The following is a 12,538-nucleotide window of genomic DNA, read 5'->3' as shown; positions in this document are numbered from 1 at the left end:
GTGTAATGTATTAAGTACTATGAAGGGGTAAAATTCTTACTGCGCCACAGAGCTTTGATTTGCTGGGAAAAAAAGAAAATATTTAATGTTTTTGACACTGTGTACACTCAAAGAAGGAGCAATTGGGTTGTCAGAGTAGTTGCAGAATGTTCTAGAGGAGGTGGGTCTTAGCTATTGGTGAGACTTGGTAAGGAAAGAGGTAAGAGAAGGCTTTTTCATATCACAGACACAGAGTTAGAAATGGAGTAGCATAAGATTGGGAAACTCAACTTGGTCAGGCGAGGGAAGGTCTTAAGGACTGAACTCACGGGAACCTGGGCTCCTGACACCTCAAGGAGCAGAGATTGTCTGCTCCAGGTCACAGGCCTGAGGAGCGGGGAGTGGAGTGTACGTTCAACTTTTACTTTATTTTGGGCCTAGCCTGTAGAGTGATTAGTGCATGAGACGCTCACCTGCTCCCAGGTGCCACGCCTGAGTGGACTGTCAGGTAATCCCGTGCTCTCACAGAGGATGAGGGCAGCTGTGTTGTTCCTTTGGAGGTCAGCTCACCAGTCAGCAGGAGTATTCTATATTGTGATGTTGAGTTAAACTACTAGCTCAGCACAGCTATATCCTACAAACCATGTTTGTGAACAAATTCATTTGTATGCTTGTGTGACAGAAAAAAATTCTGGATTTTGTAGATTTTTTCTTCTCTTGGATGCTGTGGTTCTGAGGAATAATTCCCCAGGGAGAGAATTCCCTCTGATTAGATGCATGGATCATCAGGCGTAGGGAGTGTATTTTTAAATACTGCTGTCATTTGTGATATTTATGTGATTATATAAACGTTTTACTAATGGAAGTGAAAATTTAAAAGAACACAAGTATTAAAGTTATTACTTTCAGTTCAGCAAAAAGTGGTTATAAAATAAGTTCATTCTATCCAATATAAAATTTTTAGTTTCAGAGGGGAACTTATTGAGCAAAAAAAACCACTTCCCAATTAAATTTTGTTTTCAAAATAGTTGAGGAATGAGATTTAGAACAAACACCCTTACAAAGCAGATTTAATGCCTGTGAAAAGTTCGCTTGGAAATGCAGATACCTTCCGCACCATAGTTGCTCACATACTCAGCACTTGGCCTGGGGTTGCTAATTTTGAATGTCAGATAATGAAAAGCAGAGAGGAGATCAGTTGGGTAAAATCTGTTAATTGTAGTCCTGAGTGTTTCATTTTCCCTTTTCTTTTTCTTTTTAGGTTTAGAATTACGGAGTCAGCAAAGTAAACCTCAAGATGCCTCCTGTCTCCCAGCACTGAAAGTCTCAGACATTGAGCCCTCCATGCCTTTCACAAGCCTGGATGTGGCCTTAACAGGTCTCACTCAACACTCATGTCACTAATGTCACTCATGTTCAGGGTGTATGAGTTTCTTGATTAAGTTAAACATCAGTTTCCATAGGAGAAGCAGGGTCACATTTTAGATGTTTTCCAGAAAACGTGACTGTCTTGCTCTTCATATGTCTTGTAAATTGTTCCTTATCTTCAATGGCAGTGACTTGTTTACTCAGTAGCAACCTGTGTTTTTTTTTTTTTTTCTATGAGTAGGTTAGAAGTGGCTCTGTAATTTGCTGTTTCTGGAAACAGATAAGGATTTGGGTTATGCTGTGGGTATTAAGTGGTTTTTAAAGGATGTAGGCACCCTTTTGGGTCCTTGTCCAAACTGTCTCTTCAGCTGAACTGTCAGTGTAGGAGAGAAGTGGAGGGATGAAGAAATGCTGCAGAAAGTGTAGGATCGACTGACTGGAAAGAGAGTTGAAGGCTGCTGGAAGCCTCCTGTCTCATCAAAGTGTTTTGCTCTGTGGTCTGTCACTGCTTTTGTTTTCTCAGAGTTACTTAATTTTACTTTGGCTTCTGGTTGGTAGCTTATGAGACATGTGTCTCTGGAATAACATTACTCTGGCCCCAGCCCCATACTCTGGAAGGTGTGGATGTCAAACTTAGCATTGGGCATGGTTGGAGCTTACTGAACGGATGCCAGTGTTATGCATTAACTTGTACCACTGAGAATAGGAGTTTAGACTACATGCACATGTTGTTTTCTTGAAACAACTCAAACCTGCCTCTTATTTTTTAATAGTACTTGTTGTGTTATCATGTCTAATTTATTTGTATGTGTGCTTATGCATGTGCATGTTGGCATAAGTTCCTTTATTCTGGGGAGTGGGGCTCTTGTCCCACTGATGTTTTAATTCCTGTGGTCTTTACTTACCAGTGAACCTCATTAGGTATTCATTAAAAGAATTAGCAAAGACCAGTCAGTTATCAGTAAAGGCTTTAGTCCCTCTTCTGGTTGCAGGTGTTGTGCTAGGTAGGAATGCACAAAATGGAATCCACAGCTCCTACCCACCAGAGACTTGGAGGTGTCCCGGACCACAGTATCGTAAGAGCTCACAGAATGTACTGGGAGATACATAGAGGTACCACAGAAAGAGTCTCAGCTAAGGTCCAGTACAACCACTGGGGGAAGATGAGCAGCATTTAAAGTCGGTGAAACAGTCGGGTCAGATGTTGCTGGAATGACCTAGTTAAGTCACTGTGAATGAAGGGTAGGTTTTAGTAAAGGTGAGCAGCGGGCACTGGATTGCTGGCATAGTTAACTAATTAGATGAGCATAGCTGTTCTTCCATTCTGATTCTTCAAAAATTAGTGTCTGCTTTAGTGTCAAAGATCATTTCTGGGTTTTTTTGTTTGTTTGTTTTTGTTTTTTATCATAATGAAAGTACAAAAGGGAATTTCATGTAAACTGGAATGAGTGAATAGTATTTTTTTTTTGTTACTAAGTTTTAGACCTCCATTCTTGAAAAGCATAGTATTATTTCTTCAATATTAAAAATGATTAAAATTTTACTGGTTAAAAACGATTATTCACTTTGTTTTTCTAGCTGGAGAGATCCCCGTGCAGTATTGCGCGCAGCCCACCAATGGCCTGGTGTACTTCCGAGCCTTCTCTAGTTTGAACACACTTCCCGAGGAGCTGAGGCCGTATGTGCCCCTCTTTTGCAGCGTCCTTACCAAGTGAGTCTCAGACTTGCAACAGGCACACATTTATATAATTCAACACATCTTTGTGTGTTTTATAAATGTGTATGTTCTGTGTGTTTATATTGTCTTAATAGTAACTACCTTTCAGTGACTCATTTTTCAAAGCTTACAATGTTATGGTATACTTTAAAATTTGTTTTCTTGTGGAAATTACATTTTCTTACTATAATATATAGCATTAAAAGTTTATAAATCTATAGAGAATTAGGTAATACTTACAAATGGATCATATCAGTGCTATTTATCTATTAAGAGTTTAAAAAGGAACAGTTGTGTTTAATCAGGAAATATAAGCAGTTCAGTGCAGGACTTAGGCCTAGGTCTGACTTGCGAGAGCATGGTGTGCCTCCTGCTCCTGTGGTTTGCTTCTCTGCTGAGCTGACTTTGCAGGTCACTTCATTGTCCTCTGTAAGCAGGTGTCTGAATAGATTGGGAAACACTCAGGAGCACACATACACTGCTTGCTCCTTTTCTCTGTGCATGTCAGAGGCTAAAGGTGGCAGGATAAGCAGTAGACAGAGCCTTCCTTTGCTGTTCCAGGAAGACAGAGAGAACCTAATCACTGAAGCAGATTGTACTTTGTGGAGGTACAGATGCTTGCATGTGCGGAACACTGTGTGGCTGTGGGCACTGCACCCTGACTGTGCGTTAGGTCACGTGAAAAAGGGCCTCCACCTTTTGAAAGTGTCAGCCTTCCTAAGAGCTTCCACTGCTTGTCTTGTAACATTTTTAGATAATACCTCAGAGTTGTCCTCTTGGCTCAGATTATTTTTTGCCTTAGGAGCATTGGTGAGAATGTTTCTTTTAGAAGCATCAATGCAAAGAGTAATACTGTTTTTCTTTAAAAGTAAAAAGACTTATTTTGGGGATTTCTCCCCTCAAGACCATCATATATTTGAATAAATGAAATGTTTCAGAATGTCTTAGGAGAAAATAGAGAGTACTTGTCAACTATTTCCAATCTTAGGGCTGGTAGAGCACATGGAATTCAGACTTTTATCTTCAGTGCTAGACACTGGCTGCCAGAGTGTCTAGTGGCCTGGATCCTGGAAACGAGTTTCCTGAATAAGAGGAACTGGTTTCCACTCTAGAGAGAAGGCACATGAGCAGTCTAGAGAGTGTTAATGCCAAAATGCATCTGGGCTCTATAACCTCTGACATGTAGAAAGAGGTTTGGAAAGCCATGTTATGAGTTAGTATAAGAAACTTGTAATTCAAGATGCACAATTTTAAAAGCGATGCAATGCAGGTGCCTTGGTAATTGAGGAAATGCTGCTTTGCCATGACAGGCTGGGCTGTGGCACTCTCAACTACAGAGAACAGGCTCAGCAACTGGAGCTGAAGACGGGAGACATGACCGTGTCTCCCCACGTGCTCCCTGACGAGTCTGACCCGGACACATACGAGCAGGTACGTACGAGCAGGTAACATTCCCCTTCAGGATCATAGCTGTCCTCAAAGGTTTGATTCTAAAGTGTATTTTTTTTTCTTTTAAATTACGCTATAAGTTCTTACTTGTTTTTTTTTTTTTTTTCTTTCATGATATAGGGTGTGCTATTTTCATCTTTCTGCCTGAATCGAAATCTTCCAGACATGATGCACCTGTGGAGTGAAATATTTAACAAGTAACTTTATTTGCAAAAGATGTTAATGCTTCAGATGTATCAGAAATGTAACACTGAAATGTTCTAAGAGTAGACTTCACTCAGGGTGTCCTTGTTGGGTTTCCTAGCCTGTTTTTACTTGTCATTCCTATGGACCAGTAAAATGCCCGAAAATGCTGAAATAGTCTGAAAACTTATACATAATAAAGGTTTCCATGATATTGAAGGGGGCACAGATGGATCTTCAGGAATTTATTTTGGTTTTCTTTCTCCATAGCCCATCCTTTGAAGAAGACGAACACTTCAAAGTGTTAGTTAAGATGACAGCTCAGGAGCTCTCCAACGGGATCCCAGACTCCGGACATTTCTATGCAACCCTCAGAGCTAGCAGGACCCTCACGCCTGCAGGGGACTTACAAGAGACCTTCAGTGGCATGAATCAGGTGAGACTTGGGAAGGGATGCTTGTTACTCTGGCTTAGCCACATCTTCCAGAGTTGCTGATTCTTTCTGGTAATAAGTTACGTATGTCAGAAGCACTAACTTTATAATTACCAAATCTCATGGGGAATAATTGTTTAACTCATTTTCCTCCTTGTGCAACCTCTATTCCAACACCACCCTACCTCAGCTGTCGATTACCACACACAAGCACAACATTGGGACATGTCTCCTACAGGCTTCTGATATTGAGGGTTCTGCTTTTCAGACTGGGGCTCTGTCTGTGGTCTTGATCATTCTTGTGCTTGATTCCTTTGGTTCAGGTGAGGTTGATGAAGAGAATTGCTGAAATGACAGACATCAAACCAATCCTGAGAAAGTTCCCACGGATCAAGAAACATGTTTTAAACTGTGATAATATGAGGTAGGTTCCTGAGTTGTTTCTAAAGAAAGATCTTATTTGTTCTATTTTATTGAGTGTGGTTTTTAGATATTTTTCACTTGAAATTATATAATTTTATCTTCAAGGAAGAAAGACTATTTGATATAAGTATAAGTTATAGAATTGATTCTAGACTTAACATTCTAATGAGCTAAAATCATTTGCTATGGAAATGAAAAGAATTTTGTTTTAAGTTCAATAAAAGTTGTGGGAGATGGAGAAGAAAGCAAGCTAATTTAATTCTAGAACTGCGAAGTAGATTTAAGACAAAGATTTAAAGTTATATGTTTCCAAAAGCAATGTTCCTTAAATAAGGAGAATGTGAAGCTGGATAGAGGTTAATTTGCTCAAGACCAGAGTAAAAGTGCAGTTTCTTATAAAAACAAAATTATATTATGGCCAGCTTACTCATGCGCATAAAGTTGGCCTTATGCCTTCAGGTTTGAGCATAATTAAATTTTTAAATCCTTAGCAGTTTATTTGCAGCATCTTATTACAGTGACCCTGACTTTGTACTCACTGGTCCCTGGTGTGAAAATGTACAAGTCCTTGGTTTCACAGTCCTGGCACCTTTCACCAATGGTTCCTGACAATCAGTGAGCAGATTCTGGGGTCGTACTGTGAGTGGCAGGAGATGAGCCTGGCAGTCAGGGCTCTGGCTTGGAGTCCAGCAGGCCTGTTGCAGATTCTGGCCCAGTGCTCAAGCGTACGCCACGGCCATCCTGGGTGGCTTAACCACTCAGGTCTTCTGCCTCCTCTGCCATAAAACCCTACTTTGCAGGCTTATCATAAGGAACAAAAGAACTAATGTATCCAATTCCATTAGTTAAGTGCCTAAATGTTATATTAATTTAATTAAACCAGCCTTTTAGTTAAAATGGAAAATATATTCTACCAACATACTGTGGAGTTCAAATAAATTTTATACGTTAGCATTTGTGATTTTTTTAGAATTTGGAAAGTAGTATAAAAATATGTTTTGGAAGCATAGTAATTCTTGGCATCTTATAATTTTTTACTTTAGCAACCAATTTATATTTTCAAATTGATCTCTCTTCTGGATAAGAATTTTTAAAGTTTTGAGTCTTCTAATTACGTAAGTCTGAAGGCAGTACTGGCAAATGTAAATGTTCTTTGTATTCTCTTTGCTCTTAAGAGCACAGAATTTAGAGTCAACAACTTTTTCTTTACATCTTAATGACTATTTAGAAGATATAACACATTAAAATAAATATGTGAAAGTCTGATATCTTGAAAACACTGTAGAGATGTAAGATGGCTGTGTTATTTTCACATTTGGATAGTATTTCTTTTTAACATTTAGAATATTGTCTTATACAGAAACATTGTTATTCACTTCATATTTGTGTGATTTATACAAAATGTGAAGAATCAAAGTGTTTATTTTTTATAATAATGGTTTACTATACATAATTTTTTAATCAGATGTTCAGTGAATGCTACTCCTCAGCAGATGTCTCAGGCAGAAAAAGAGGTAGAAAAGTTCATCAGAAGTCTTGGTCGAAGCAAAAAGGAAAGGAAGCCTGTCCGCCCACACGTGGTTGAGGTAACACCCTGGTCATAAAGCTGGTGGTCACTGGGCACCTTGCAGGCACCAGGGGTCAGTCTCAGTTTTTATATATATATTAATCATTTAACTCTAAAACCATTTGATGTGAGGAAACTGAAGAGGTATCCGTAGATTTTCTAGCACTGGCCGAGTTAAAGGAATTCATGCCCTGTCGTCTGCCCTCCATCCTGTGCTCACCTGTTGTTCTGTGTCTTGCATTGAACAGTCCCCTGACAAGGAAAGGCAGAATCTGGTTTGGAATATGGCCATAAAAATAGCTGAAAACAATTATCTGATGAAGTCTCTCCCATTGTTAGGCTTTGGAAGACAAAAGATAGTTAAAAAATTCTTTTGCTGTGACTCATTAGTTCATGGATTTTTATCTAAAGCAATATCAGTCATTAATAACCTGATCAATCTGATCAATTTACAAAGGTGGTTTTAGTCTGATTCACCATGATCAGTGAGAGGCCTTACTTTACACTGGAGGGTGTTGAGAATTGGAGGATTTTGCAGGAATGATTTCCAAGGTCCTCTCTGTCTGTTGATGTTTACATCCCTTCTTCCATTTGTGCCCTGGTTCCCTGGCTGCCCCTTGTCTCACTAGCTTCTCTTCCTCACCTATGGGAGATGGTGTGGGGGCAGCTTCCTGTTGCTTTGTGACTCTGCACACAGCCCATTCGTGTTATACATCCTCTTGTTCTGGATGCAGTTTTATGACTAGAAAACGCAAAAAGAAGAAAAGAAATCTTAAAATATTTTTCATTGTGATATACAACAAGGACTTTTTTCATTGACTATCTGAAAAAATTCTATAAGTTCACTTCTTTTAAATGTCTAAATATTTGTTATTTAAGAGTTAAAAATAGATCTCCCTGGATCCTTATCAGCTCTGTGAGTTTTACACAGTCTCTACCATATCTCTTTTGTGTGAGTTTTGGGTTTTTCTCATTTCTACTGGAAATGTTTTACTTTCAGAAACCTGCACACAGTGGGTCTGGTGAATGTGCACATGGAAATGGCTCCCAGATCATAAGAAAGCTGATCACAGTAAGTGGCCACAAGCCCTTGACTCCAGAGCGAACCCTGCTGGTCGCTTTGCATGGGTGTCCTTTTACCTTCACAGTGGGAGTGCTCCTCTGGGCCTCATCTGTATCCTGCTGGGCTGGGCTGTGTCCTTAGAATTGTTAGTTGTATTTGGTCACTACTACTCTGAGCCTTGTCCCTTAGAGACTGCCCAGTGAGGGCCCTGTTCCTGGGTAGAGGACACAGGCTCCTCCCTTTCCTCACAGTTTCCTGTAGCTCATGGTGCTTGATCAGCAGTCTGCCCTTAGTTAGGAAGTCCGATTGATCCCTCCTACCCACTCAGCTTTTGCGGTGAAGCCATTGGGCTTTGCTCATCACAAGATGACAGTTTAAAATGCTCCCAAAGAATCAGCTGTGATAGAAATGATGTGCAATGGAGTATTTATAGTTTAATGGTGACACTGTATTTTAAAGCATCACAACAAGTGTGGAATATTTCATGTTAGTTTTAAAGCCAGAGGTTGTGTGAAGTGAGGTAATTGTGGTGCCTTGCTCTTAAGTAGGAGCATGCCATGAGTGACTCCCTCAGGGAGGTTGTAGTGCCTGTGGGCCGTGTTAGCTGCTGCAGCCTGGTGTGACCCAGCTCCTTTGTCCCTCAGGACCCCACTTTCAAACCCTGCCAGATGAAGACACATTTCCAGCTGCCGTTCCCAGTCTATTATGTGGGTGAGTGTATCAGGACTGTCCCCTACGTGCATCCAGATCATGCCAGGTAGGTGCACCTTGAGTTCTATGCTTTAAGAACAGCACTTTTTGAGCATATTAGAAAGAAGAAAGGCCTGTCTTGTCAAGCTCAGTTTTCATACTGACTTTGAGCACTGCCACGTGAGGGGATCTATCTGCTGACTATGCCCAGTCGGCAAGAACTTCTGTGGAAAAAATGCAAAGTGTGCACCTTGAGGGGTCTGTACACAGCCCAACAATATGCCTAGTGTTAAATTAAAGAAAACATTATATTTATTAATGAAAATGTATTATAATTAGGCATAATAGTGCAACTGATTTTGCTATATCCCTATATGCCCATGATATGATTTGCTCAGTCTCATTCCACAGTATCTCTGCTTTCCCTCTGCTCCTTCCTCCTCCTCGTCCCCTTGCTCTACTCTGCTGGTCTCCCTTCTATTATTATTATTATTTTTTGTAATTAGTGCATTGTAATTGTATATAAAAGTGGGATTCATTATATTCATATAAGAAAATTGCATAATTTTATTTCTTTCCTCAGTGTTTTCCCTACACCTTCCTCCCTCCCTTTGTGTCTCATTCCTCTGCTCTCTTGTCTCCCTTCTGTTTTTGTCAGATCTCACTTTTATGCCGTTTTCTTTTCTTTTCCCTAGTTTCCACGTACAGGAAGAAAACATTCTTTAACTCTGGATTATTTCACTTAGCTTGATGTTCTCTAGTTCATCAATTTACCAGCAAATAACATAACTTTATTCTGTGTAGTCCCATTGTATATACGTGTATGTATACATTATTTTCTTTATCCATTCATCAGTTGACAGATACCTAGACTGGTTCTATAACTTGGCTATAGTAAATTGTGCTGCTGTAAACATTGGTACACATGTATTACTATAGGATGCTGATTTTAGTTCTTCAGGATAAATACAAGGAGTGGGATAGCTGGGCCATACACTGGCTCTATTCCTAGTGTTTTGAGCAATCTCCATACTGCTTTCCAAAGTGGTGGTACTCATCTGCAGTCCTACCAGTAATTTGCAAATGCATCTTTTCCCCACATCCTCATCAGGATTTGTTATTTGTATTCTCCATGGCTGCCATGCTAATTGGAGTGAGATGAACAGCTCAGTGTAGTTTTGATTTCTATTTCCCCAGTTGCTAGAGATGTTAAGCATTTTTGCATGTTCTGTTGCCCATTTGTATTTCTTCTTCTGAGAAATGTCTGTTTAGATCATTTGTCCATTTACTGATTGGGTTATTTTCTTTTTGATGTTAGTTTTTTGAGTTCATCATATATTCTGGATATCAATCCCCTCTTGGAATAGCAGGTAAAAAATTTCTCCCATTCTGTGGGCTCGCTCTCTGTATTCTCTTGTTTCCTTTGCTGTGCAGGAGTCTTTTAATTGGATGCCATCCCACTTATTGATTCTTGGTTTTATTTCGTGAGCTCTAGGAGCTGACATTTAGTGCTGCTACGATGGAGTGGTGAGCCTATGTTCTCTTTTAGCAGTCACAGTGCTTCTGGTCTAATTCCTGGGTCTTTGGTAACTTTTGTTGCCTTTTATGCAGAATAAGAGAGAGAGAGAGATCTAGGCTCATTTTTCTACATATGAATACCCAGTTTTCCCAGCACCATTTGTTAAAAAGGCAATCTTTTCTTCACTGTGTGTTTTTGGAGCCTTTGACAAGGGTCAGGTGACTGTATCTATGTAGATCTGTGTCTGTGTCTTCTATTCCATTGGTCTTCATGTCTGTTTGATGTCAGTGCCATGCTGCTTTTGTGCTATAGTAGTATATATTTGAAGTCAGGTATTATGATGCCTCCAGCATTACTTCTTCCTCTGAATTGCTTTGGCTACTCTGTGAAGAATGTCATTGGTGTCTTGATGCAGATTACATTGAATCTGTAGATTGCTTTTGGCATCATAGCCATTTTGACACTATTAATTCTGCCTACCCAAGAATACGGAAGGTCTTTCCATCTTCTGTGGTCTTCTTTAATTTCATTTTTCAGTGTTCTGTATTTTCATTGTAGAAGTCTTTTACTGCCTTAGTTAGATTTATTTCCAGGTTTTTGCTTGGGTTTTTTTTTTTTTTTTTTTTTTGAGGTTATTGTGAATGGAATTGTTTTTCTGTTTTCTTTTTTATCAGGGTCATTATTGGAGTACAGAAAAGCTATTGGTTTTTGTATGCTGATCTTGTAGCCTGTTACTTAGCTGACTATATAAGCACTATAAGTCATCTGGTCGAGTGTTCTGGGTCTTTCAAGTATAGGATTGTGACATCAGCAAACACAATTTGAAGACTTCTTTTCCTGTTTGTATGCATTTAACTTCCTTCTCTTTCCTAATTGTTATGACTGAAATTTCAAGAGCTACAATGAGTAGGAGTATTGAGAGTGGATATCCTTCTGTTGTTCCTAATTTTAGAGGAAGTACTTTCTGTTTTTCCCTGCTCAGTATGATGCCTATTTTTGTAAACAATTTATATTCCTTCAGTATTCCTGTAAAAATGCTAACATTTATAGATCTAAATGAACTCCTTTCAAAATGCCCAAGTTAGTGTCCTTATCTGTAGGTAAAAATTGAATAAGTGAAGGCTTGAAGCTTTAGGGTAAATGTGGCAGATGGAACCTGTGTGTTTATATTTGAACCCTCTAGTAACTCTGCAAAGTGTCAACAGAGTCTTAAAAAGCATAAAGCCACAAGGTAGAAGGCATGGAGATGAAGTGGCAGACAGCATGTGGGGGCTTCAGGAAAACTTAGAAAGCAGGAATGCGGAGGAGCAGGGAGCCTGTGACTCAGGGAAGCTGCAGAAGGCGAAGGCAAGGAGAAAGCCAGTTGCCTAGCAGAGCAGAGAGGGCACACACTCCCTCAAGCAGGCTGCGGGATGATGGAAGCAGGGGTGCATATTTCCAGATCCCTCTGGGTAGTTAGACTCCTTGCTCTGCCCGCCCAAGTGGAAAGCTTAGGGCCAGCCCTGGGACGAGTGACCAGGTGGACAGGAGGGAGTGCGTTCCGTGGAGGTGTCAGTGACAGGTACATGGGAGCCCAGCAGATGAATGAGCTTCTGGAGGCTGAGAAAAGAACAGGGAAAGGGTTTAAGGTAAAAATGCCTTGTTCATCTCAACTGTGTGTTTTTTTTTTAATCATTGTTTATTTATTTATTTATTTTTTAAAATTTTTTATTGTTGGTTGTTCAAAACATTACATATTTCTTGATATATCATATTTCACACTTTGATTCAAGTGGGTTATGAACTCCCATTTTTACCCCATATACAGATTGCAGAATCACATCAGTTATACATCCATTGATTTACATATTGCCATACTAGTGTCTGTTGTGTTCTGCTGCCTTTCCTGTCCTCTACTATCCCCCCTCCCCTCCCCTCCCCTCCCCTCCCCTCTTCTCTCTCTACCCCCTCTACTGTCATTCATTTGTCCCCCTTGTATTATTTTTCCCTTTCCCCTCACTTCCTCTTGTATGTACTTTTGTATAACCCTGAGGGTCTCCTTCCATTTCCATGCAATTTCCCTTCTCTCTCCCTTTCCCTCCCACCTCTCATCCCTGTTTAATGTTAATCTTCTTCTCGTGCTCTTCGTCCCTACTCTGTTCTTAGTT

General features: G+C 39.9%; 1 protein-coding gene across 2 annotated transcripts in view; it reads left to right on the top strand.

Annotated features, from left to right (window-relative positions):
• The window catches only part of Pitrm1 (pitrilysin metallopeptidase 1), a 42,351-nt gene that overhangs the window by 18,177 nt on the left and 11,636 nt on the right, over positions 1–12,538 (top strand). For both annotated transcript variants that reach the window (XM_027953014.2, XM_071619882.1), the window contains exons 15-23: positions 1,241–1,357; positions 2,926–3,058; positions 4,375–4,495; positions 4,634–4,710; positions 4,967–5,132; positions 5,453–5,553; positions 7,018–7,138; positions 8,120–8,191; positions 8,827–8,939. In XM_027953014.2, the coding sequence (XP_027808815.2) occupies positions 1,241–1,357; positions 2,926–3,058; positions 4,375–4,495; positions 4,634–4,710; positions 4,967–5,132; positions 5,453–5,553; positions 7,018–7,138; positions 8,120–8,191; positions 8,827–8,939 (1,021 nt within the window). The remainder of the gene's footprint in view (positions 1–1,240; positions 1,358–2,925; positions 3,059–4,374; positions 4,496–4,633; positions 4,711–4,966; positions 5,133–5,452; positions 5,554–7,017; positions 7,139–8,119; positions 8,192–8,826; positions 8,940–12,538) is intronic.

Source organism: Marmota flaviventris, chromosome 12, assembly GCF_047511675.1.
Source record: "Marmota flaviventris isolate mMarFla1 chromosome 12, mMarFla1.hap1, whole genome shotgun sequence".
Classification (NCBI taxonomy): Eukaryota; Metazoa; Chordata; class Mammalia; order Rodentia; family Sciuridae; genus Marmota; species Marmota flaviventris.
Note: the sequence above shows the minus strand (reverse complement) of the source record. Positions and strands in the feature narration are given on the sequence as shown.